The sequence below is a fragment of the Artibeus jamaicensis genome, unplaced genomic scaffold (genome assembly GCF_021234435.1).
Source record: "Artibeus jamaicensis isolate MK-2021 breed Jamaican fruit bat unplaced genomic scaffold, CSHL_Jam_final contig_426, whole genome shotgun sequence".
Lineage (NCBI taxonomy): Eukaryota > Metazoa > Chordata > Mammalia > Chiroptera > Phyllostomidae > Artibeus > Artibeus jamaicensis.
In genome coordinates, this window is record NW_026521826.1 from 4,718,045 (window position 1) to 4,745,207 (window position 27,163).

At 39.9% G+C, this 27,163-nt stretch overlaps 1 protein-coding gene across 1 annotated transcript in view; it reads left to right on the top strand.

Annotated features, from left to right (window-relative positions):
- The first annotated feature begins 10,894 nt into the window (after positions 1–10,894).
- Positions 10,895–27,163, top strand: part of RBM17 (RNA binding motif protein 17) — a 37,882-nt gene continuing 21,613 nt past the window's right edge. The window contains exons 1-2 of the mRNA XM_037155203.2: positions 10,895–11,080; positions 22,159–22,296. Of these exons, the coding sequence (XP_037011098.1) occupies positions 22,174–22,296 (123 nt within the window). The 5' untranslated portion in view covers positions 10,895–11,080; positions 22,159–22,173. The remainder of the gene's footprint in view (positions 11,081–22,158; positions 22,297–27,163) is intronic.

Here is a 27,163-nt window from a genome sequence, read left to right on the forward strand (position 1 = left end):
GCGGACCACAATGATAGAGGCGCTTCCGGCGGAAGCTCAAATGAGCGGCAGGAGAAACAGAGCGCCCAGTGTACCTGTTGTGGGCAAAGGCGCTGTGGATTAGCGGCCCCTGGTGGCACCCCCCGGCAGTGCGCCTGTGCCTCTCACTACTGCAAGTGGACTGAAAGGCCAGTTTTCTGAAGCAGGTCGACGTGCTTCATTTGTAACGACATTTTGTACCGGCTTGTACTTACTAGTACTTGTACCAAAAACTTCTTCCCAGAACACCTCAATTATTTTTTTTAAATGCCGTCTCCTTACTTTTTATACCAGAAGTTCACATCAGACTTTCTGAAGTTACCTACTTCACAAAATTAAGGTACTACATAGAGTGAGAGACATGAACAATACTACCAGCTCATTAATATAAAGAAAAAAGGGTAGTGTTCATAGCTAGCCTATTAAATTCCCTGTAAAGTTAGGCAACTACATCCATTTAAGTTGTTTTGAAAGTAAATATAGCATCCCCATGCTAAACTACCTCACAGGAATACTGTAAAAATTTTGAGATGTCAGATGTGAAAGCTTCTTCTGAACTACAAGGTACAGCCCTCAGCTAAAGTCTGATTATAATGACCCTCTTATCTGCTGCTGTGGCTCTCACCGCCCCTCCCACCTGCAGTCTCCTCCAACTGTCCCCGTCTATTCAAATCTTTCCCTAGTTCAAGGTCTCGCCTCTCGGGAGCTCTTCACAGGACCCTGAACCGGATCCTTCCTTCCAACTCTGCTTTTCCCACTGCCCTTGTCTTCTTGTCTCCATGTCGGTGATTTTCAACCTTCTGTATCTCATAGCACACATAAAGTAATTACTAAAATTCTGCACAAACTGAAAAATCTATTATACTTTTTGCCCATCTGACAAAAAAAACAGGTATAATTTTGATTCATTCACACCAAACACTATTGTTGCATTGGCTCTTGTTGAATTTCCTTTTTTATTTGACAGTCTAAGATAAAAGAGGTCAGGGGCCTAAATAGTTAGGTACTGCATGTTTTAAAAATTCTTGTGGCACACCAGTGTGCTGTGATGCACCAGCTGAAAATTGCTGCTCCATATCCCCAGACCACGCTTTAGCATTGTTCTTTTCAATACTTGGCATTCAAGGTATATTGTTAAATTAAGTTAACACGTGAAATTTGAAAGGCCCTGGAGGAACTTATGTAGACACCCTACGACGGCAGTGAGAAGTGATAGCTGAGAATGGAGGAGACAGTAAAAACCCCATCTCAGGACTGTAAAATTCTGCCTATATGCAGTCTCACTGACTGAAGTAAATACAAGTTGATAGGGGCTGATAATGATCAATCTTAAATGGTAGGCTAAGAAAAAAGTAAACAGGAAATCTTAAAATATAATGGCATATTAGAATCTGAAAAATAATTTAACGCTAAAAGAGAAGAATTCAAAGCATTCAACAGCGTTAAATTCTCTCATGCAGTTGCTAACTGTAGGAACTGCCATGAAACTCATTTATTGGTATATATTTCATTGCTTTCCTAGATAATCTGTAATAACTAATGGATATTCAGAATAGTTTCTAATTAATTTTAAATGGGTTTTTAAGTTATGAATGATTTGCACTTAAGATGTCCTCATTTTGGAGGAAGAAAGACCTACTTCTCTTTTTCATTTTATTGATAGAGTGGTGATTCCATGGCAGTGGTTCTGGTGTGGTGATTAGTTTTAGTAACAATATCCTTCCTTCCTTCCTTCCTTCCTTCCTTCCTTCCTTCCTTCCTTCCTTCCTTCCTTCCTTCCTTTCTTTCTTCCTCCCTTCCTTCCTTTTTTTAAAACAGCATTCCTCTTTCATGACAGCACTTGGATGGTGTGTTAGGAAAATCAAACAGGTTTCATCCTGCCCTTGTTCATTGGTAGTGATCATAATGTTAAACTGCAGCAGCTCTTCTTTTAGTGACTTTACTTACACCTAAACTATTCTGAGCTTTGTCCCTAGTCATGTGGTACCAGCTCCAGGGCCATGAGGGCAGTGCCTAGTGGCCTGGAGTGGGAGAGACCTGTAAGGAAGGGGGTCGGAGTGCAGACTTCCTCAGCAGTCTTTAACGTAGCTGGCTGGCCTCAAGCCCGGGGCTCAAAACTGAGTCTCAGTAGTATTTAAAAGAAAAAGTTTATTTCACTGTGCTCTTCATGTGTATATACTGTAGATATCATTATCAAAATTCATATACATTTACTTCGTACCAAATATTTAGAGTAATGGCATTATGGAAATACTTGTGTTTGCATTAGTTTTGTGGATCTAAGCATTCTCTTATTTGGTAGTTTAACAAATTATGCTTTAGAAATGAAATTTATATTCCCCTATTATTTTGACCATATGTGTTAATTAATGCAAACAAAATGATATTTCTCTTTCTCTTTTCCCCCACCGTGGATATACATGCAAAACACGTGAACAAAGAAGGTGGTTCAGGGCTTTTGACTCTGCCCTTTTAAAAAATGGATATGGAACTAAAACCCATAAAAGTTACTATCTCAAAGTGTATAATTCAGTAGAATTCATATATGTACCAGTTAGCAGGAGTTTTCACCTTTTAGCTATTATAAATAACACTTGAAATCTCCAAAATTTCCTTTTTGGATCATTGGCATTGAAACTCACTTTATCACCCTGGCTGGTGTTTGCAGCTCACACTCAGTGGATTGAGTGTGGGCTGCAAACGCTGTTATTAATATTATTAAATATTAATAACACATTGATATTTCTCTCTTTCTCTTCCTCTTTCTCCAAAAATGAATAAATAAAATCTTTTTTTAAAAGAAACTCACCTTATTGCATTTTTTGCTAAGGTATGCTTATAGCAGGAATTTTTTTAAAACATGACATCAGGCAAGCAAGTGCTATAAGTTTATATTTAGTTTGGATATTTGTGTAAATGTCAGTGTAGTCCCAGTAACAAGTGGATTGTTCCAAAATCTAAAATATTAGTACTAAACAACACGTTGTTATGCTCCTCTCATTTTGAAATATTTCAGTGAAATCTGTCATGACCTGATTATAACTTCTTTACCTTTTCTGACTTTAGTGCTCTATTTATAAGAGCCTAGACATGGGAAATAAATTGTGTTTATTGATGAATGAATTGATAAAGAACATGAGATATATACACACACAATATATATATATGGAATATTATTAAGCCATAAAAAGAGGGAAATTCTGCCTTTTGCAACAACATGGATGGATCTTGAGGGCATTTTGCTAAGTGAGGCATGTCAGATGGAGAAAGACAAACACTGCATTGTCTCACTTACACGTGGGGTCTGAAGAGACAAACTGAACTCACAGATACAGAAAACAGTGATGATGGCCAGACGGGGGTGTGAGAATGGGCAAAATGGGAGAAGGTGATCAAGAGGTACAGACTTCCAGCTATAAGATAAGCAAGTCCTACCACACGCTGATGTTTCTCTCCCTCTCTCTTTCTCTCCCTTCCACTCTTATCTAGAAATAAATAAAAAAAGATAAGCAAGTCCTGGGGATGTAATATACAGCATGGTGACTGTAGTTGATCCTACTGTACAGCATACAGCAGGTTCTCATATAATGTCCTTTTATTCACCATTCCATTACAATGTGGATGAGTTGCCATAGAAACTTAACTCTTACTTATGTTAATTAGCCTATGGTAAAATTGATTTCATTATATGTCACTTTGCTTAAAGTTGCAGAACTTATTAATGGTGAGGATTGTCTTTATGTGCAAATAGCTTAAAAAACAAGAAAGAAAATTGCTAAAAGTTCTCATTACAAAAAAAGTACTGTAACTCTCTGGCATAATGGATGTTAACTGACTTGTGGTAATCACTTCACAGTATGTACATTTATCAAATCATTATGTTGTACACTTTTGACCAGTACAGTGTTAATATGTCAATTATATCAATAAAACTGGGAAGAATTTTACATTGTAATAGTAAAAATTCTAAGTCACTTTATATGGTCTCAGGATGAAAAAAGACTTTCTAAGCATTACATAAGGTTGGAAAACAATAGCACTGACACGTAAGAGTTAAAATTTCTGTATACAAAAAAATTGTTAGTAGCCCTGACTGGTGTAGCTCAGTAGACTGAGTGTGGGCTGCAAACCAAAGGGTCACCAGTGCTGTTCCCAGTCAGGGCACATGCCTGGGTTGCAGGCCAGGTCTCCAGTATGGAGCACATGAGAGGCAACCACACATTGACATTTCTCTCCCTCTCTTGGACCCAAAAGAAGTTGGACCCAAGGAGAAACACACCAAAGCACATTATAATTACATTACCCAAAATGAAAAACAAGGAGAAAGACCAGGAGAGATGATATTCTATCATTTAGAATTGAAGGGCAGACTGCTTCCCAGATAAGGTCAAGTTAAAAGAGTTCATTATCACCAAGCCCTTATTATATGAAATGTTAAAGAGATTTATCTAAGGAAAAGGATAAGATAAGAAACTGTGAATAGTAAAATAACAACAAACTCACAACTATCAACTACCAAACCTAAAACAAAAACAAAAACAAACTAAGCAAACAACTAGAACAGGAACAGAATCACAGAAATGGAGATCATATGGAGGGTTATCAGCGAGGAGGAGCTGAAGGGAGAACGGAGGAAAAGACACAGGGATTAAGAAGCATAAATAGTAGGTACAAAATAGACAGGAGGGGTTCAGAATAGTATAGGAAACAGAGAAGCCAAAGAACTTATATGTATGATGCATGGACATGAACTAAAGGGGGGAATGTGGGTGGCAGGAGGGTTGTGAGTTGGAATAAAGAAGAAAATAAAGGAGGGAAGAAAGAGGGGAATAAATGGGAGAAAAAGACAGAGGGAGGTTAAGAATAGGATAGAAAATGGAGAAGCCAATGAACATATATGTAGGGCCCATCGACTGAACTAAGGGGATTGGATTGCAGGAGGGAACTGGGGTATCAGGTGGAAGTCAGCAAAGAGGAACAGATGGGACCACTGTCATAGCATAATTAATAAAATACACTTAATAAATAAACAAGAAAAAGAAAATGAGATCAATCAAAATTGAAGCAATCAGGAGACATGGTAAATGCAAGATGTATGAGGCTGGTGCTTTATAGCAAATTTTCTTATAAGGACAAAGAGCACACTGTAAACTAATAAAAAGTACAGTAGAGTAAATATATAAACCGGTAATATACTCATTTATTTTCTAATCAAGTATTGATATTATGTACTCTAGGATTAAGTAATTATATGTGCTATATTTTTATTAACTGTTTAATGTTTTTAATTATAGTTGATATTCAATATTATTTTGTATTAGTTTTCAGGTGTACAGCTTAGTGGTTAGATAATTATGTAATCTACAAAGTGATCCCCAGATAATTCAAGTCCCACCTGGAATGATATGTAGTTATTAAACTATAAAATATTATTGGCTATTACTTTATACGAAGAGCAGCACAGTAGGTTTGCTCACACTGCCATCACCATACACACCTGAGTAGCACACTGGGCTACCTTATGAGGGAGGTTACGATGTCACTAGACAACAGGACTTTTTTCAGCCTTGTTAAGATCTTACGGGACCACCAAGGTCGTTATGGTTGATCCATCTTGACTGGAATGTTGGGATGGAGCGCGTGACTTTGTGGCTGACTAAGAGTTTATACCACTCCCCTGCCTCAGTGGGAAACTAGACAGCAGACTTAGACTATAGCAGGAACAGCTCTCCATGCTGTAGTTTACTTTCTGGAAATTGAGAATAAGGAAAATGCATGTAAGGAGCTCAGTGTGGCTCTGCACTTGAAGTTTACAGTAAAAGTGGTTTTAGTCACTACTGTGTGTGTGTGTGCACACGCACGAGTGCATCTGCACAAACCAGCTCTCCCAGTTTGCCCAGCATCCCAGGAAACTGCTCTGTTGGCAAATCGGGAGGGCTGGTCACCCTCCTGTGTACACGCGCAGCAAAGGACCTGGAAGAGTGGGCACCAGCGCTCTAACAGGACTTAATTCTCAGAAGGAGTGGTTACAGATTCTTTTAATTTAATCTGTTATGCTGAGTTATATACTCTAATGTTTTTTCATAAGTGTATGTGTTGGTTTTAGGATCAGAAGAAAACCAAAACCACATTTCTTCCAAACTGACATTTTTAAACACTTGAGTATAGCCTCTAGAGCTATTCATAGCTGTGAAACTGTGAAATGATTTCCAAAGTATACACTGAGTCAAATGTTAGCATGGAAAACACAGTATCAGTTGTTTAATTAAAGGCAGGTTATGAAGTATATTAGTATGCAGTGTTTTTAGTGCTAATTGTCTGAGTGCCACTTTCGTGTTCACAGTAACACCTGTCTTGTTGGGTACTCAGGGGCCAATGGGATGATCTGTGTTAAAATCCCCAGCACTGGGTCAGCACTAGTTCTCCTCTGCTGTTCTATGACAGTAGGACCTCTGTGCTCAACTGTCACCACTAGTCTCTACAATGCTTTTGCTCCACGGAGGGAGAGAGTGTAAGTTGGAAGGGTTACCAATCCCTCAAAACCCACTCATCACAGGTAAAGTCATTTCCCGATCCTGCCATGTAAGCCATTGATTTGGCTTTAATGACCCAATGACACTTTGAGAACCACATTCAGGTTGTCAGTCAAAGCTGTACTCACCATCAAAGTCCTGAAGTAAAACTTGCTCTGCCCACACGCTCTGGGGATGGCACCAAGCTACACAATGGAAAAGATAACAGACTCCTCGAGGTCACCTCTCAGATCAAGGTCTGAGTCTCCCTGCTGGAAAAACGGGAATGTCACTGGGAAGTGAGAAAATCATTTTATAACTTTATCGACCATTTTAGGTGTGTGCATATGCAAACTCAGCATCTGAACCATATCCACATTAAAGTAAATACATGCACAACAATTACGTTTTTAAAAATGTAATTTTTTCATTGAAATATTAGTTTTCAAACAATCAAAACAATTCAAAATTTATAGAAAATCTCATCAAACAAGGAGAACAGACATCAATGGATAGAAAGTGAATTAAAATTTCTTAATGATTTCAGAAAATTCTACATATATTTAAAAATTATTGGGGAAAAATACAGTACAAATAAGCAAAAATATAAATGCAGAACTGCTATAGTCCCACCTACCCAGAGAAAAACTATACTGGCAAATATTCCTTAGATGCTTTCTCTGTATATAGCTACATATTTTGGAGACAAAAATGGAGTCTTTCATATCAATTATCACCCAAAATAATTGAATTTCACTGTCATTATTGACTGTTTAGTCTGCTTGTGAATTTTTGGTCTTACATGTTTTCCCTCTAGTGCACCACACATTTGTTTATTTTTGCTCCTCCTGGTCCTCCCCCAGCGTCTGTCCTGCACGCTATGAAGTTTCCTTCCAGCCACTTCCTGCCAGCCTAAGCCCCTCCCTCATCTCCTTTCCTCCCAGAGCACCTGCCATGCTAATTTCTAGTTTTCGACTAATGGAATTTCTAGTTTTTGACGTGTATTTCTGCCCTCCTCCCTCCCAGCTGCTGAGCACTCCTGGAGGAACGCCATACATCTTGTATCGCTGGGCATCGCTAGATATGTTTGCTCTCCAACCTGGACTGGTCTACCGTGCCTCACGTCTTGTCCCTCCTCTGAATCTCCATAATTTGTTCATCCTTCCTTCTAACTGCATGGACTGGGTTACGGCCCCCCATCTCATTAAGCTTCAGATCCTCAGTTGCTAAAATAAAAGTAATTAGTTACCTTGGACAGAAAGTGGCAGTAAGAATGATGTTTCTAATGTACTCAGAGATGAGTGGAAAACATCATTTCCTCTTGAGAAACTATAAATCCCCCAAACAATGGAGGTGACTGTATCTGTGGTGTGTAAATTAAAAAGTTGTCTGTCGGTGTGTGACTTAATGATTCAAGAATGCACAAAACTCCAGCCAGGAGAGCAGTGGTAGGAAACAGCCTGCAACCTGGAGACCTCCAGCACTTGAGTGAGGCTTGGCAGACAGCAGATTCCACATGGAGCGTCCCCAGGGCTCCGGGTCACAGAGTCTGGGCTTCTGCCCACCCACCTGTGCTTTGATCAGAGGGTGGGAGACCCAGTGCAGACATGTGCTGTCTTTGCTTCCCGGGCCCAGGGCCAGAAACTCTCCGAGGCACTCGGTAAAATTATTTTCTTAAATGCTCAATGAACCCATCTCTCTCCAGAAGGACTCTCCTTCTTTTTCGTTAGTCACATTTTAAGTCTTCCTGAAAGCTTAGCCTGAGCACTCCAGTCCCAAGCCTGCAGTCTTACTGCCAGAATGTTCCCCTTCACAAGGGGTGGGCAGGTGGGGGCTGATTCCCGAAGGTCTGGGAACAACCTGTTCTAGGACTGAGGATTTCTGTCCCAATGCCGTACTAATATCTTATTCAGGATTTTTGGACTGAGAGCCATAAGTGAGAATGGCCGATGGTTTTCTCTGGTCTATATTTGTTGGGTTTCACTCCTGAGCTAGATCCACACAAGGAATATGAAGCTTTCCTTCTCTCTCTAGGCTCTGAAACAAGACATCAGAAATCATTGGCCATGAAGGCTTGTAAATGCCCCTGTGGAAACATCTGGGCTTGGCGCTATTTTTGGAGAGTAGCTCTTTGCCCTTCTTCCCTATTTATCCTGTGCCAGTTGGTCTGTTTCAATTTTGTAACTTTTAAAATCCATTTGGAGAAATTATGTTGTCCTAAAAATTATTTATTTCATCCACATTTTCTAATTTATTTGTCAAAACTAAACTGAGTCATTTCTTAAGATAGTTGTACTTTCCTCTGCATCTTGGGTTCATTTTCCTCATTTCATATGTTGTATATTTGTGCTTTCTCCCTGTCCTGAGTAGGCAGCTCACCTACTTCTTTTCAAACAATCAGTCCTTGTATTTACTGTTTTAATTCTATAGTTTTCTGTTGTATCCATCATCAGTTTAGTATTTTACATTTATTAAATACATCCTTCTGTTTTTAAAAAATTTGTTTTGTTCAAATCCTGACATCTTACATAGGTGCTTAATTAATTTAGTTTATTATATCTTTTTGACTAAGTCATTTAAAACCACAAGTTTTAATACTATTTTATCACCATTACATGGGTTTGCATGTCATTTTCATTTTCATACTTCTCTATCTTGTTTATTTTTTTTATCCAAATGTTATGCTAAATGTTTAAAAACTTCTAAGGAGTAGTAATATTTTATTTTGTTTTGTCATTAATTTCTAGTTTTTTAAAAATTATGATAAAATGTTATCCATATGGTTCTACTAATTGGAATAAATATATTAAGATTTTCTCTGTGGCCTAAAATATGGCAAATAGTTGTGAGTGTTCCGAGGACACTTGAAATGTAGATGTGATCTCCATGTCAGGGTTTGGAGTTTGATGTATCAGATCTATCATATTACTTATATTTGTAGGTCTTCTCTGCCCTCCTTTACCTCTTGTGTCCTTAATCTGGCAAGGACTGTATCAATTATTCCTATCTATATGTTCTCTTTATGTCTCCTATAATCTTTGCTATGGACAATGAAATTATGTTCTTTGGTGCATAGGTATTCTTATGTCCTCTTCACCGTGAATTGTAACTCTGGTGATTATGAAATGCCCTTCTTAATCTCCTTCGATGCTTGCTGCCATAAAATCAACCCTATATAGCAGGAATCTTGTGATCCTTGATTTCTTTATGTTTGCATATTACTGGTATATCTTTTCAAAATCATTCTATTTTATATGTTTCCTTGTATACAACACAGAGTTGTCTTATGGTTCGGGATCCAGTCTGAAACTGTGTATTTTAAATAGGCTTATTTAGCTCATTCACATTTATTTATTATGATGTTTGATCTTAGTTCTGTCATATTGTTTTGTTATGCTTTCTGTGTTGTGATTTTTTTCAAATAGTTTGGTACATGATTTTATTTGATATGTTATAGTAGTGTGTATGTGTTTTGATAATTTGAAAGGTTTGTATTTTTGTTTTGGGTTAGCATACTAATTATGTTAGCTGCCATAAAATCAACCCTGTATAACAGGAATTTTGTGATCCTTGATTTCTTTATGTTTGTATATTACTGGTATATCTTTTCAAAATCATTCTATTTTATATGTTTCCAATCATACAACACATATGATTAATATGTCCTTAATCATATTATTTTAGATTCTCCGTTGACTCCTTACTATATTTCTTTCTTTCCTCCTTTTCTTAATCGCCAGGTTTTAGTTGGCTGTATTTTTTCTATGTGCCTTTGTCCTAAGATACATACTTACTTAAATACCTACTATTTGATTTATCAGTTTGAAATATTTTACCTCAAATTATATATATGAAAATCATATTTACACAGAATCCGATTTTCTCTTTTCTCCCCAATTTTTGTTATGTTGTTTTTATATTGTGAGGTCTTATAACTTGTTATGTAACCTTATTCCATATGTATTGTTTCCTTAGTCATACCTTTACTTTCGTGCTCGTTGCCATTTCTTTTGTAGCATTTTTGCACTCATCTCGCCTATGGTGATTAATGTTCAGCGTTGTGCATTTACATGAATGGTTTTGAATAGATGACAGCGAAGGGCTCTCTCCTTCTCTCCTATTAGTAGACACTTGACAGTATATAGTTGGCTGCCAAAGACCATCTTTACAGCTTTGGGCCATTTGTCCTTCTCACCATCTGTGATCACTGGGAACTTTCCCCAGTGTGAAATTTCACAAACTTGCGCCACTGCGACACCTCTTGGCGGTAGAAAAACACGCTGGCGGAGGCGAGGTACAGTGAGGTCCTCCCGCCAGCAAGGGGCGTCGCGGGCAGGCGACTGAGGCGCCGGTGAGCCTCTCTCTCCCAGCCGCACGCTTTCTCTTACTCCGCGGCGGCTCGGACCCTGCGGCCTCCGCGTAGTGGTTGGCGCCGGTAGTGGGCTGCGCGGTCGCAGGCTGACGCCGAGGGGACCTGGCCGTTCCTCCCGCGGCGTCTTGGCCTTCGTGCGCTGCCGCGGCCCATGGGTGCAGTCGGCCCGGCGGACCCGGTAAGTGGCGTCCCGGCCCGGAGCGGGTCCCCGGGGGGCTTTGAATGCGAGGCCGTGGCTTTAGGCCGCACGGCAATGGGGCGAGAGATCCCCGGCCGGTCTCTCCAGCCGCCGGCGTCCTTGGGCAACAGGCGGGCCCCGGTCCGGCCTCCGGTCCCGCCCTGGCGACCCTCTGTGTTTCCCTTTGCGCCCCGCCAACACTTTCCTTTATTTGCCTCGGGTCACCAGGGCCTCGAACTCTTCCACTCTTCGTTCTTCCTTTTCCCGTTTGTCTCTTACCGTCTCTTTTGGACCCGAGGACGTTTTTCTTTACCCCCCTCCATTGGTCTTGTTTTGGAAAGTTGCTCGCCCCTGGACCCCGGTAGGCTGGACCCCTGTCACCCGTGGCCCAGCACACTTGCACTCCTGAGAGACCCAGGGAGTGGAGAAGAGAGAAGCTATTTCCTTCGTGGGCCACAGAACACCAGAAGTGGTCGTTTCTCGAAGAGGAGGGAGTTACCTGGACAGATGAGGGAAGTCCTGCCTCCGATGTTAGCTTGCTCCTTGTCCTTTTAAAGCGGTGCTTTAGCTCTGGTGTTCAATCTTCAAGCATTTTTTTGACGGTCACCTGTGGCCCAGACTATATGTAATGAACGGCAGATGCGAAATGAATAAGATTCTACCCCTGCTCTCGGAGTTTGGTCTCTAGGGAACAATCTTAAAAACCTGTGCCTGGGTTGATCCAAGGGCAACGGTGGGGTCTGGAATGGCTTCCAAGAAAGAGTGGCGCTTGCAATGGATTTTTAGAGGTGTTCTGTTAGATGTGCGAGAAGGGGGAAAGGGTCCCCAAGGGGGAAAGAAGTGTAAAGGTAGCCTTGGCGACCCGGAGTACCACAGTGCATTCTGAAAACTGCAGGTAAGACAGAGAGAGGTAGGTCAGATCCAAAGGTTCTTTGAGCAGTCGGCAAAGGAGAGCCGTTGAGGAAATTCATTGCTAGAACCAGGGGGATGGATGAAAAATATATTCTGGGTAAGGGTTATAGGAGGACTCTATCTTCCATCAGCAGGTGGCGTTTTTATAGGATGAAGCTCAGTTTCCACATTTTTATGGGATGAAAGCTGCAGACAGGGCTTTTGACTCTAATTTTAAGGATGTTCGGCAATATGAAGTAGTAAATTAAATTAGGAACTTAAACGGAGGGCGTTTTATTTTTAGAATTTTATTAAGAAATGTGCTGCGTGCTGTACTGTTTAGAATAGGTTGTCAGACAGACAAAAATATAACCTGGTGTAAGTAGAAGTGTTAACAGTGAAGAGCTGTTCTGATTGTGGAGTTCTGGAATGACTCAGAATAGCCTTTATGGAAAATAAGAATTGGGGGAAAATTGTGAGTTCCCAAGTATAACTTTACAAAGTGGATTTCTTTTTACCTGTTTTGTTTTCAGTTGTTCTCACGGGACAGATCAGGGGCTAGTAATCCCTCAAGTTTTTGTAATAGGAAATCGTGAAGAACTTTCTGTTAACGCATCTAAATTACAGGTGACTCTCATGGACTTTGTTTGGAGTACGCTCCAGCCTATGGTATCTGGGTGATAACTGAGCCTGTGAGCACTGAGGAAAATGCTAAACTGTGACAAGTGGGTCAGAGTCGAGGTATAGGGAAATTGAAAAATATCATTTAAAAAGTCATTGTAAATCTTATCCATGCGGCATGCCTTGTGTTACCTGTATTTTTGTGGACGTCAACATGCAATTGCCCCTCATAGTATCCGTCCTGTTCCTTTCCGTCAGTACATACTTCCCATGTTCTTTAAGCTTCATTTTCACCTCACGGCGCACGAATACCTATTTAGTAATACGAAAGCCTCCTACCAAGCTTGTTTCTTGAGGTGCTCAGACCTCACACGTTGACATTAATTGTATGGTTGTAGTACTTCTTGTTCTTTTAATTATAGTATGCTATTTAAAATTTACCATACTCATATCAAATCCCAGTTACCATGAGTTAATATCTTTAAAAGGCAGGTCTGCAGATCTTACTGATTTTTAATAATGTGATTTAAATAGGTGCATGTTAATTTTCTACCCATTCACTGATATATTTAGAAAATATTTATAAAGCACTCACAATGTTCGAAGCATGGTGCTAAGCAAGAGATACAAGGCCTAAGGCAGAAACAGCCCATACTTTTAAGGAGCTTATGGTATAGTGAGGGACCGATGTGTCAACCTATAGGAGGCATAACGAGTAAAAGTTGCCCTGGTTCAGCTGTGTTCAGGGGAAACAAATTGGCGATAGTTTTATGTGTGAGTTGTAGTCACCAAAGGCATCAGAGATGCACTCGAAAGATGAGTAGGTGGGACACATCTAAGACGACTGCTTCCACATTTTGTTTTCTGCCAGTGGGCATGTTTAAAAAAACATACTTTGCCAGCTTAGATAGAATCTTGAAAAATCATTGTTCTTCTAGCTAACCATGTTTACTGTGTTTCTTCTTAAATGGAGCATATATATAAAAGATGTGTTGATCAAAAGGTGGTGTTACAATACAAAAAGAAGTAAGTAGCAGGTATTTTAAGTTATAAAAGTCAGCTCTTTATATTTGCATTTGGTCTTGGCTTCTCGAAGTATATCCAAATGTTAGAAAGTGCCACTTTTTGCTACCTGGCATAAGGCTTCATGACAAAAATGTGTTATATCCTCTAACTAATATCTCAGCATGAATGAAGTTCAGGTCCTGGTTGTCGATGCATTTGTTACATTTAGTGGTAGCAGTGGGGAGAATGAATGAATCAGCTATGGTATTTTTATAAGTGCTTTAAACAGATAAAAAGTATATGCACCTTTTAAGGACTAGATGGGATAAAGCTATGTAAAGAAAATTATACAAAAGGAAGAAAGTAAAAAATTCATGTGAATGGGTTTCAGGTTGCTGCTCACCCTGGGCCAGGGGAAATCACTGGAATGGGATGAGGGTGGGGAGGAGGGGGCGGTTCACATAGATTGCATGTAGGTTCTTGTCACTGATGCTTGTGGCACTGTAGTAATTAGTTAAAAGCAGGCCATACATGTGAGGATGAATGATGAACGTGCTGTTGTAACTAATGCAGTCCTGTGGGTTTGAAGTTCAGTAAAAACAAGAGAGCTCTTCTGCATTTACTGTGATGCAGAGATCTGATTTAGAAGCACTTTGTTGCAGAAACTAGCAGATGATGCTAAGATGACATCAGTTTCTAGTATTTAAAGTGTATTTGAAGGTTTTGAGAATAGAAGGGACTTTAACATAAGATTTTGTGGTATAATAATTTGTGAAGCTTGCAGATAAGTGGAATTGCCAACAAACCATCTTCAGTTTAGAAGTGGAATCAGAGGAAGTATGGTCTCCTGAAACCTCATTTATTCAACCCTGAAGTCTTTGTTAAATATTGGATTCTTAATTCAAAGGACTCTGTTGGAGGCAGAGATCTTCTACACTGCTCGATTTTTTTAACCTCCAAATTTGAGGAAATATTTCTATGAGACCGTGAGTCTTTCAGATCGGGAAATGTGTGAAAGTTGATTAAACAGCAGCCTGTTACCTCACACACCCCCTCCTAGTGTGGCCTCTTTCCTCCATTTTACCTGGTTTTTTAAAAAATATATTTTATTGATTATGCTATTACAGTTGTCCGTCCCATTTCCCCCCCTTCATTCCCCTCCACCTTGCACACCTCCTCCCATCCACATCCCCCCCTTTAGTCCATGTCCATGTGTCATAAGTTCTTTAGCTTTTACATTTCCTGTACTATTCTTGCCTTCCCCCTGTCTATTTTCTACCTACCGTCTATGCTACTTATTCTCTGTACTGTTCCCCCCCAATCTCTCCTCCTCCCACTCCCCAGTTGCTAACCCTCTGTATGATCTCCATTTTTGTGGTTCTGTTCCTGTTCTAGTTGTTTGCTTAGTTTGCTTTTGTTTTAGGTGTGGTTGTTAATAACTGTGAGTTTGCTGTCTTTTTACTGTTCATATTTTTCTTAGATAAGTCCCTTTAACATTTCATATAATAAGGGCTTGGTGATGATGAACTCCTTAAACTTGACCTTATCTGAGAAGTGCTTTATCTGCCCTTCCATTCTAAATGAAAGCTTTGCTGGATAGATTAATCTTGGATGCAGGTCCTTGCCTTTCATGGCTTGGAATACTTCTTTTCAGCCCCTTCTTGCCTGTAAGGTCTCTTTTGAGAAATCAACTGACAATCTGATGGGAACTCCTTTGTAGGTGACTGTCCCCTTATCTATTGCTGCTGCTAGAATGCTCTCCTTCATTTTAATCTTGGGTAATGTAATTATGGTGTGCCTTGGTGTGTTCCTCCTTGGGTCCAACTTCTTTGGGACTCTCCAAGCTTCCTTGACTTCCTGGAATTCTATTTCCTTTGCCAAATTGGGGAAGTTCTCCTTTATTATTTGTTCAAATAAGTTTCCCACTCATGGCTGTTCCTCTTCCCCTTCTGGTACCCCTATAATTCGGAGGTTGGAGTGTTTAAAGATGTCCTGGAGGTTCCTAAGCCTCTCCTCATTTTTTTGAATTCTTGTTTCTTCATTCTTTTCTTTTTGGTCATTTCTTCCTTCTGGTCCACTCCATTGATTTGAGTCCCAGTTTTATTCCCATCACTATTGGTTCCCTATGCATTTTCCTTCATTTCATCTAGTATAGCCTTCATTTTTTCATCTACTTTGTGACCAAATTCAACCAATTCTGTGAGCATCCTGATCACCAGTGCTTTGAACTGTGCATCTGATAGGTTGGCTATCTCTTGGTCGCTTAGATGTACTCCGGAGCTTTGAGCTGTTCTTCTTCTTGAGCCATAATGTTTTGGTCTGTTTTCACATGTTACATATGAGGGGCGGAGACTTAGGTGTTTGCCAGGGTCGGGCAACCCAGGTGGCTGGGTTGTAATGCTTTATGTGGGGGCAGAGTCAGAGAGGGAGCAATGGTACTTGTTCTGGGCTCTCTCAGATTTCGGTCCGCTCTGCTGCTTCCCACAAGCAAATTGGGCCTTTCTGGTGCTGGTTCCCGAGTGGGTGGGCTTGTATATGTTCTAGGACCCTGTGGGTCTCTCCAGCGAACTCTCCTGTGAGGCTGGGAGTCTCTCCTGGCACCTCAACCCCCACAAGTGTTTTCCATCAGTGCTTTTAGGCTTTATTTCCCATCACTGGGGCCCTGGGTTGTGCAGTCTGTCTTGCTGCCTGTTTTTGCTTGGTGTATCTGCACACAAATGTGTGACCATGGTCAGTCAGCCACCTTGCGCGCCTCACTGGGTCTGCCCATTGCCACCTTGTGCCAGGATCTGGCAGCCACCGCTTTTTCCTGCCATGACCTCTCTCTGCCTGCCACTGACTCCACCCCTCTTACCGGTCTGGATGAATGGTTGTCGGACATACAGTTCAATTTTCTGTCAATTAAGGTTGGGTTTTTTGTTTGTTTGTTTCTAAATTTTTATTCTCCTTAATTTTGGCTGTGCGAAGATGCACAGTGTGTCTACCTATGCTCCATCCTGGCCAGAAGTAATGTTGTTTTAATATTTTTTCATTGTATTTTTTTCACTATCATTTATCCCCCCTTTTCACCTCCACCCACCCATCTCCCCCTAACCCTGTAATCACCACACTGTTGTCTGTGTCCATGATTCTTTTTAAATTGTAGTAAAATACCCATACCATGAAACTTGCCATTTTCACCGCATTTAAGTGCACAGTGCCGTGGTATTAGGTACATTCACATTGTACGACCATTACCACCACCTATCTCCAGAACCTTTTGCCTAATTTTTCTAGGGGAAGCTGTGGGCATAGTGGAGTTTCACTGCTAATTCTTGTGGCTAAATAGACTTTATCTGACTATTAATATTTCAATATATGTTTATTAAACACCTACTCTGTGCCAGAAATTGGAGGCGCAAAAATGAATAAGCTAATCTTTTGTAGTTTAGTGGGCATTTGGTTAACCTGTTTTCATTTGCACTAACATTTCTTTGATGAGGTTCTCAAGTTTTTTATGATGAAATAAAGTGGAGTTTGGGTTGCAGGCACATTTTGATCATTTATCTCTATGTTTTTAATTTCCCAGAAAGCTTCATTTATATTTGTTTCCCAGTATATGCTAGTCTTCTATTGCCTTTCTAAGACTAAAGAAAGACAGAACAAATGAATCCATAGGTTTTATTTACTAGGTTTTGATTTGGTGACTAACTGGATGAAGAGGGCTCAAAAAATTAAACTAGGGTAATTAAACTGAAAGATGCATAGTCATTTCTGAAGTACTTTTTTTGAGAACCACAGTACTAAGCTGGACGTTCAGAATTGTTTTTCTTGCTGTTGCTCTGTTTAAGTTTCTCAGATTAAATTTAGTTTAAAGATACCTTATCTAAAATTTATTTTATTTTTAAATTTTATTGATTATGCTAATACAGTTGTCCTAATTTTACCCCCTTTGCCCCCTTTTACCCAGCACTCCTCACTCCCTCAGGCATCCCCCCACCATTGTTCATGACCATGGGTCATGCATATAAGTTCTTTGGCTACTTCATCTCCTATGGTATGCTTTATATCCCCATGGCTATTCATTCTGTAACTACCTACTTGGATTTCTTAATCCCCTCACCTCTTCACCCATTCCCCTATATCTCGTTCCCCTCTGGCAACCAACAAAATGCTCTCTATCCATGATTCTGTCTCTATTCTTGTTTGCTTAGTTTGTTTTTTAGATTCAGTTGTTGATAGATTTGTATACTTTGCCATTTTACTGTTTATAGTTTGGATCTTCTTAAATTAGTCTCTTTAACATTTCATATAATAATGGTTTGGTGATGATGAACTCCTTTAGTTTTTCCTTGTCTGGGAAGCTCTTTATCTGCCCTTCAGACTGAACAGTAGCTTTGCTGGCTAGAGCAATCTTGAGGTCCATGCTTTTCGTGTCTTTGAATATTTCTTGTGAATCCCTTCTGGCCTGTAAAGTTTCTTTTGAGAAATCAGCTGACAGTCTTATGGGAACTCCCCTGTAGGTAACTAACTTCTTTTCTCCTGCTGCTGCTTTAAAGATGCTCTCTTTGTCTTTAAGCTTTGGAATTTTAATTATGATGTGTCTTAGAGTAGGCCCCTTTGCATCTATCTTGTTTTGGACTCTGTGCTTCCTGGACTTGTAAGTCTATTTTGTTCACCAAATTAGGCAAGTTTTCTGTCATCATTTTTTCAAATAGCTTTCCAATTTCTTGCTCTTCTTCTTCTCCCACTAGCCTCCAGTGCTGCAAAAGTTGTCCCAGAGGCTGTTTATACTATCCTCATTTTTTTAGATTCTTTGTTTTTTTCTTGTTCTGATTGGTTGGTTTTTTCTTCCTTATGTTCCAAATCATGAATTTGATTCTCGGCTTCATCCACTCTACTGTTGTTTCCCTGTAAATTGTTCTTTATTTCCATTAGTGTATCCTTCATTTCTGACTGGATCTTTTTTGTGCTGTTGATGTTCTCACTAAGTTCCTTGGGCATCCTTATAACCAGTGCTTCAAACTCTGCATCTCATAGATTGCTTATCTCCATTTTGTTTAGCTCTACTTCTGGAGTTTTGATCTGTTCTTCATTTGGGCCATGTTCCTTTCCCCTCATTTTGGCAGCCTCCCTTTCTATTTATTAGGTAGAGCTGCTTCACCTCCATGTTCTATTAGTGTGTCCTGCTGTAGTAGATGTCCTGTAGGGTCCAGTGGCACAGCCTCCCCTATCACCCAACCTGGGTACTCAAGGTGTACTCCTATGTGAGCTGAGTACACCTTCCTCTTGTAGTTGATCCTTGGTTGCTGTTGGCAGATCAGTGGGAGGGATTTACCCAGGCCATTCACCTGCAAGATTGACTATGACCACTGACCACCAACCTCTACTCTCCTTGGAGGATCAGCAGTGCAGGGTTAGGGTGATGGTGCTCCCATGAGGTCAGTAGCTGTCCACTGGGTGCTCTGGCCCTGGGTTTTCCCAGGTGTGTGCAGCCAAGGTCAGCCTTCACCTGTGTTTTTCTGGGGGCCACCCTGCCTAACCAATAACACAATCTGAGATGGCTGCTACCTGTGCTGGGCTTGGCTATTCTCAGGCAAAACCACGCTGTGAATCTAGACTGACCGCTGGCAGTTAGTGCCAGGCCTGCAGCTTACTGAAGCCAGCTGTCAGTTGTTTGAGAGAATTTAGGAAGTTGTGCAGTATGAGCCAAGACCAGCCATTCATATGGAAAAACAGCTTGGTTGGGTCTCTAAATTGGGTGGGGTGGAGTCTCTGGGGATCTTCAGGGCTGGTCAAACAATATTAGCCAGGTTGATGGAGTGTCAGATCTAACACCAGCTTCAGGGCTTCATGGCTCTATGGGGGGAGGGTTTAGAAAAAGGTCAGTGGCCTCTGGGCTCTTTGATGCCAGTCACTTCAGTTTCTGCAGATGCCTTTCAAGCTGTTACCCCAGGGTTGGAGCTCAGAGGGAGTGAGTCTGAGTAGGTAAGTCCATATGTAGGTTCTTTCAAAGGAACTGCTTGGGGCTCCAGTAGTTTCTTCCAGGAACTCAATCCCTGCTGATTTGCAGCCAGAAGTTGTGGGGACTTATCTTCAGGGCACTGGAACCCTGGGGAGGGGGCCTGGTGTAGGGTTGGGACTCCTTGCTCCTGAGATATGCCTTCCAAATTTTTATACACCACACATGGATGTGCGACTAGCCCATTCTGCATCTGTGCCCCTCCAACCAGTCGGGATGGATGTGGTTTCTTCAATTCCACAGTTGTCAGACTTCCATTAACTCAATTTCTGATAGTTCTGAGTGACTGTTATTCTTAGTTATTCTACACTGGAGTTGTAATTTTAATGTGGTTTTGCGAAGAGGCAAACTATCTGCGTACACTGCCATGTTGGTTGGGCTTACTGTTATTTATCAGGCCATGTTACAGGAAGCTCATGGCTATTATTATTGTTGTTGTTGTTGTTGGGTTCTCCTAAATTTTAATTTAGGTAAGAATGATTAATTTTGGCCCTGGCTGGTATGGTGTAGTGGGTTGAGCGCCGGCCTGTGAACCGAAGGGTTTGATTCTCAGTGAGGGCACATGCCTAGGTTGCTGGCCACGTCCTTGGTGGGGGGTGTACAAGAGGCAACTACACATTGATGTTTCTGTCTCTCACTTCCTCACTCCTGTCCCCTCTCTAAAAATAAGTAAATGAAGAAAATCTTTCAAAAAAATAAAAGTGATTGGTTTTGAATGCCAGACGAGGAAGAAGTAGACTCCAGGGGTATTCCCTCTGTAGCTTCGAGGACAAGGTTGTATTTCAGCCATATTTTATTAAGAAGTGGAGTTCATTACTCTTTCTTCACTTAGCTTCAATGACTCAAGCTTAACTGGACAAGGTCTTGCCAAGTTCCTGAGTCAAATGTTCACTTTATCTTGCACCGAAGGCAGTGGACATTCCTGTTGGATATGCCGTCTAGGAAATTGTCTGAGCTTCTGTCACCTGAGCTGGTGAGTTGTCCCCCCTTTAACAAGGAGGAGAACATTTAGGCATCACTGGATTTTTAGGTGATTCATTGGAGCAATCAGCTACCGGTACCCTGGATTCTGCTTTTATTCAATCCTGCTTCTGTGCTACCTTGGGGGCCTTTCATTAAGAAATCAAAACAAAGCTTTTAGGTAATCTGAGGGTTCAGATGTTAAGAAGCAGCCACAGCTTAGTGGGGCACTGACTTCCAGGCAAAGAGAGGTACACTGCTGAAAACCAGAACAGCTATTTGGAGGGAGCAAAGATGATACCCACCCCTGCCACCCCAACCCCACATGAAGTGGAACGAAGGTCAGCCAAGGTACTGGAGCAGCAGGTCTTAGAATGAATACCAGTCAGAGAGGGGAGAGAGGTAAGCATGTACCACAGAGTAACTTTTGTCCTGAGTCAGTTGTAACCCTGGGGGGGAAATTAAATATTTTCCTTCTTTTCTATATCACCTATTCCCGAGACCCAGACGAAGGTGGGACAGGTTTTGTATAACATGGTTTCTATGGGAAGATGCTGTCTGGGCCTGGGAACTGACAGACTTTTGGAGTGCATCCATAAATGGGAGGCTACCTGTGCTAAGCATGTATTTGCAGTTTGGAGATTTCAATCAAAAAATAGTTTTCCCCCCATCTGTGAGAAAGATTTTTTTTATTTTGAGAAGTGGGTCATGTTGTGAGTTTCAGAATGTTGAGGTTTTTTAAAGGTAGCAGAAGGAATTTAGGAGCAAGGGCTGTGGAGTTCACCTGACTGGGTTTGAGGTGGGTCTTCCCAGGGAGACCTAGGGCAGGTTTATCTCCTCAAGTCCCACCCAGATCCCCACCTGTAACCTAGTGCTAGGCTCCTACAGCAGATGCTGCATTTACCTCCACCCCGGCCAGGTATGTTTTAGTGAATGTTAACTACTCTTGACTTTGTTTTCGTTCTTATCTTGTCTTCCTCTGTTCTGCAGGGATATTGTGTATTGATCGTTCACTGTAGAATGGTTATCTCTTTGTACCAGTGTCATGAGGAAGTCAGGATATTTAAGATCTAACCCTGAACTGTCCCCTCAAGAAGCATTTGGTTAACCTATTTCTGTGAGATCGTTTCTGGTTTTTGAAAATTTCTAGGCATATGTTCAAATATTTTCTCTACAAAAGAGTAGCTAATTGTGCTGAATGGATGTGGTGTTTTTGTAAGGCTTCAACTCTTTGCTGGGGAGACCAAATGGAATTTTTAAAATTGGATGTATGTAAATAACAATGTCCTGAATGAGTGTCCATCTTTAGCTCATTGTTTGCTGTAGAGCAGACTAGTTTTGCTCATGAATTCCTGACCAATTATCTTATTCTAGAACTGTATTTGCAAAATAATACATGAGTATTAGAAAGGGCACTGACTGGTGATACCAGATGTTTTGGCTTCTGTCAACAGAGGTTCCTGGACTAGGGGAATCGCTTTAAATATCGTTTACCTTTAAAATTCCTTAAAAGTGAATTATTTTTAACTCGAAAAGATTTTAAATCTGTACTGTATTTTGCACTTTTAAAATCCCGTGCCTCCCCTGCCTTGTCTTTCAGCATTAAACTGAAAAGATGTCCCTGTACGACGACCTGGGAGTGGAGACCAGTGACTCCAAAACAGAGGGCTGGTCCAAAAACTTCAAACTTCTGCAGTCTCAGCTTCAAGTGAAGAAGGCAGCTCTCACTCAGGCAAAGGTAAGATAAGCCCACAGTGTGAAAGCAGAAGTCTACAGAGCAGGTTCCTCCTTAGATTAAGAAGAATAATGGTTTTAGCTTGCTGCTGAGAGAGAGGTTATATGTAGAGAGGATGGAGGAATTTAAGGTCATTTTGCTTCTCCCAACTCTTAGAAATAGAACTGTTGCAGGGATTCCTATGAGAAAGGCAGTACTCTCGATCTCCAGCAGTGATACAGGGTTTCAAGCTTCAGTATGTCTACAATTACTGAGAATTTGGTTAAAATACTGCTTTAGCAGCCATGTGCCTGATGCTCTAGTAAATTCTGATTCTGGGTTAGGGCCTCAGGTGTCTATTTTGGTTACCATTCCTGCTGTTAGTTGTAGGTAGTTTGGAATCAGCACCTTGAGAAAGAAAGCTCTGTAGTAATTACAAAGCTATAATAAGGTGTATGCACTATTGAGGGCTCACAGCAGTTGTGAACGTGGCCTGGACGTCATTGTTTCTGCTCCTGTTGTATACATGTTGGGCATTGGCAACATCCTTGAATTTACTTAACATATAAAATGTGAAAAACATAGTTGTCCACTGGGTGTTTGATATTAAAATGTTACTGTCAAATACTTTTAGAAATGTGAATGGTATTATAGATTGCTTACTGTTCTAAGGGCCCTTATGTTTTATAGCATGCATCCTCCAGTGGAGACCATATGCTCCTGAGTGGGGCAAATACTGATCCGAAGGGGGTGAAAATAAGCTTGCTCTTTTTATGTATAAAGCGCAGATAGACACAATAAAGTACATAAACAGATACACAGTATATTATGGTATTAAAATTTCATGGGTAGGGCAAAATTATTAAAAGTTTCTTTGAGGGGGAGGCTATAATGAAAAATGTTTTAAAAATCCTTTAGAGATATATATTAGAATATTTACTGATAAAATGATGTAATTTCTGGGCTTTACTTCAAAATAACCTAGTCTGGGGCAGGGGAGATAAGGATGTACATGCAACAAAATTGGCCATGAGTTGATAGTTGTTTCTATCAACTGGGTGATAGAGACTTAAGAATTCTTTAACAGTCTCTTTAATTTTATGTTTGAAACTTTCCATAATAAATAGTTATTTGAAGTTGGAATTGTTTTTCTTTTCCTTCACTATATTAATAAACACTTTTATTGAAATTCTAACATCTGATTGCTATGTACTATAAAAGGTTTTTAGAATTGGGATATCCACAGGTAAAGCGGCATTGTCTTAAAATTTAATTTTGTTTTGTTAATTGGTTAGAGTTTTTGTCTTCACATTCATTATTACAAGGTTTAAATTTTTTGTGCTGTATTTCTTTTTAAAGACATAGAATTTTTGTCTTTTTAGAATAAGCTTTTATTCTACGTGAAAGGAAGATTATTGACAAAGCCTTTTCTTCCTTTTAATTTTAAAATTGATTTAATTTTTAATTTTTTTGTAAGTTTCATGTAACTTTTTTCTTCTTATTCCCTGACTTATTTGTTTCTTACCATTTGAGGATATCAATTAGAAGGCATTTTCTTTTCTCTTTTTTTAATTTTTTAAATTTTAGAGAGAGGGAGGAAGAAAGAGAGGGAGAGAAACATCAATGTGCAGTTACCTTTCCTGCACCCCCTGACTGGGGACCTGGCTCACAACCCAGGCATGTGCCCTGGCCGGAAATCAAACCACAGACTTTGAGATGTGTACATTAGGTGTATAAATAAGGTTTTATGTTTTATGTATTTTATTCTTGAAGGCCTAATCTTCTCTTTTGTAAAATGGTTCCAAGGAGCAAAGAGCAAGTCTCATCTTAGCAACATAAACTCAGATGTGTGGGCAATCTTAATCCAATGGAAGATAACAAAACAGAAAACAGAAAAGCAGAAGTCAAAATATTCTAGAGATGTACAAATAAAAAGTTTTTGGGCCCTGGCTGGTGGGGCTCAGTGGATTAAGTGCAGGATGAAAACCAAAGGGGTCGCTTGTTCGATTCCCAGTCAGGGCACATGCCTGGGTTGCAGCCCAGGTCCCCAGTAGCTGGTGCGGGGGAAGCAGGCACACTGATGTTTCCCTCCCTCTCTCCCTCCTTGTCTCTGAAAAAATAATAAAGAAATAAAATCTTTTAAAAAAAACACAATGGTATTCGGGATAATATTTTATAGCCAGTTTAAAAATTATCAGTCTTGTGTATAACTTGCAGCCAGGTTTTGGTTTGTTTTTTTTTTTTTTTTTTTTTAGAGGGGAAGGGAAGGAGAAAGAGTGGGAGAGAAACATCAGTGTGTGGTTGCCTCTCATGTGTCCCCTGCTGGGGACCTGGTGCAGCCAGTCTTTTAAAATCCTAGCTAATTTGATTCTTCTTGCCAAATACTTTGGGATCACTTTTTCTATCCAGCTAGTGCATATTTATAAACTATAGGTTAAAAGGCAGCTTGTATTAAATACAATTGACAAAATAGATTCTTCTAAAAAATAAATAGTAAAAAGTCAAATAAAATTTACAGATTGCATACTGATTTTTCTGTGCCATTATTTTACTCACATGAAAAGTAAAGGGTTGGATGCTGATAATCAAGGAATTATGTTTTTATATGAAATCTAGACTCTTAGACGTCCTCTCTGTTACCTGCTTCAGTCTGTGTAATTTATGCTTATCAACTTTTCACTTGTCCAAATACATTACTTTCAGGAGATCTATTGAGATTTCAAAATAGATATTTTTTGTAATTGGTCAAAATAAAAAGTTGCTTATGAAGTCATTACTGCTACCTTTCTAACATCTTTTTGAGATTGCCATGTGAAGTTAATGTTGTTTTTTTTTTTTTAAGGGAGTGAAGATACATTTCATTGGTTTTTCTAGGCTATTTAATTTACTACTTAATTTTACTCAGCACAAATTTGGCCTAACGAGGTTTGTAAAGGTATTTGGTTGAGAAAATGTGGCCTACAAACCAAAAGATGGAATTGTGGTTTCATCTGTATCTCCACTGTAAAATATATCAAATGTATAACTCTGATGATGCCCCCTCCCCTATCCTTCCAGCTGTGGTATTCACTTGGTAAATTGTACATTTAATGATTGGATTAAATTTGTTTGCTTAAAATGATAAATGATGCTAAATTTAAGGGTGATGGATGGTGGCTTATTTTGACCCTTTTGTAGTGATAATAATGCAAATGTATAATATTTTAAATTGCAAAGAGAGGGGGTAATTAAATCTCCAGAGATCAGGTGGTTACCACTATACTTATCTGATCACACTTAGCATTACTAACAGACAGGCCGGCCACATGTGCCTGCTGGGGTGATGCAAAATGAAGCACACCACCTCACCTATGGCGTATTCTTGCCAAAAAACACTACTCTAACCTAAATTAAGATTTAACTCAGTTTTCAGGAATTATATGGCATAGAGGAATAAGTGAAACTAGACCACTAGGAATTTATCAGACAGATGTAGAATGTACAACATTGTACAAGACAGTGTCAGAGGAAAACAATGGAGAGAAAAATGATGGTGATGGTGATGATGACAACAAAGAAGGAGGATTTTCCTATATCAAGAGTCTTAAAAACCAAATGCATTGTAGAACTTTGGTGGGATCCTTGGTTCAAAATAAAATCAAGTATTTAGAAGACATTTTGGGGACAGCTTGGAAAATCTGAGTATGAACTGGATAGGAAATGACACAAGGAATTATAATTGATTTTATTAGGTCTGGTAATAGTGTCATGGTTATGTAAGAGGATGTCCATAATTTTAGGAGATTAAGTATAAAGCATCCTTGGGTTTTCAAATGCCTTTGAAATGGTTCAGTATAAATACAGGTATAGGGTAAAATAGATTGGTAAGATGTTAACCATGCCTGAAGCTATCTGATTGATCATGTTTACTTAAAAAAATATTTTTCTGTAGGTTCATAATGAAAGAGGTAAGACAGGATTTTATATTCTCTGGGAGGAAAAACACTTATCTACAAGTAACTTGCTAAGCATATAAAAAATATCCACTTTAGAGGAAAGATCCACGCTAGTCAAAAAGTGTATCGTGCTGTTACAGATTTGCCCTCTTGGTCAAAGGAAAATCCACTGTACATGCAAAGTTAAATTAAACTGACCAAGTTTACTATAAGTTTTTTTACAATGGAGGAAATTTGTATTTAAAAAGAACACGGGCTAATGAAACTAGTATGTGCTTATAGTAATAATTGGATTATGAGGGGATCCCCCAAACCAACATTTATTTATAGAAGATGTATGTTGTATTTATGCTTACATGTTTAAACTTAAGTCGTCTTCAAAGCACTCTCCCTTTGATGAAGAACATCTATGGAGATGTTCTTCCCACTGCTCAAAGCGGTTTTTGAGCTTGTCAGTTTTGATGCCTTGTAGAGCTTCTGCCGTTTTTTGTTTCATCTTTTCCACATGGGCAAAATGTTTCCCTCTGAGGACTTTTTTCATCTGAGGAAACAAAAAAATTTCTTGGGATGAAATGGGGTGAATAGGAGGGGTGGGGCACAGAAGTCATGCTGTTTTTGGTCAGAACTGCTGAACACTCAGATTGGTGTAGGCAGGTGTGCTCGTAAATCCCCATCGCAAAATGGGCAGACATGCTGAAGGAGTCTTCCAAAAAATTTAACTGAAGTGGAACGCAGCCTCTCACAACAAAGCCAGTTGGTACACTGGTATAGATGGGTTCACCTAGTGGGGAAAGCCTGTACTACAAAGGGCCCACCCACTAGAAGATAATTCTGGGGGGTTTTGGGGTCCCCCCTTGTAAAACTCTAAAGATTTGGTTTTCTTCTTGCAGAATCTGAAAGGTTCCTTACAGAGACTGCCCCCCCCAAAAAAAAGCTTTGTTACAGATAGTATGGAT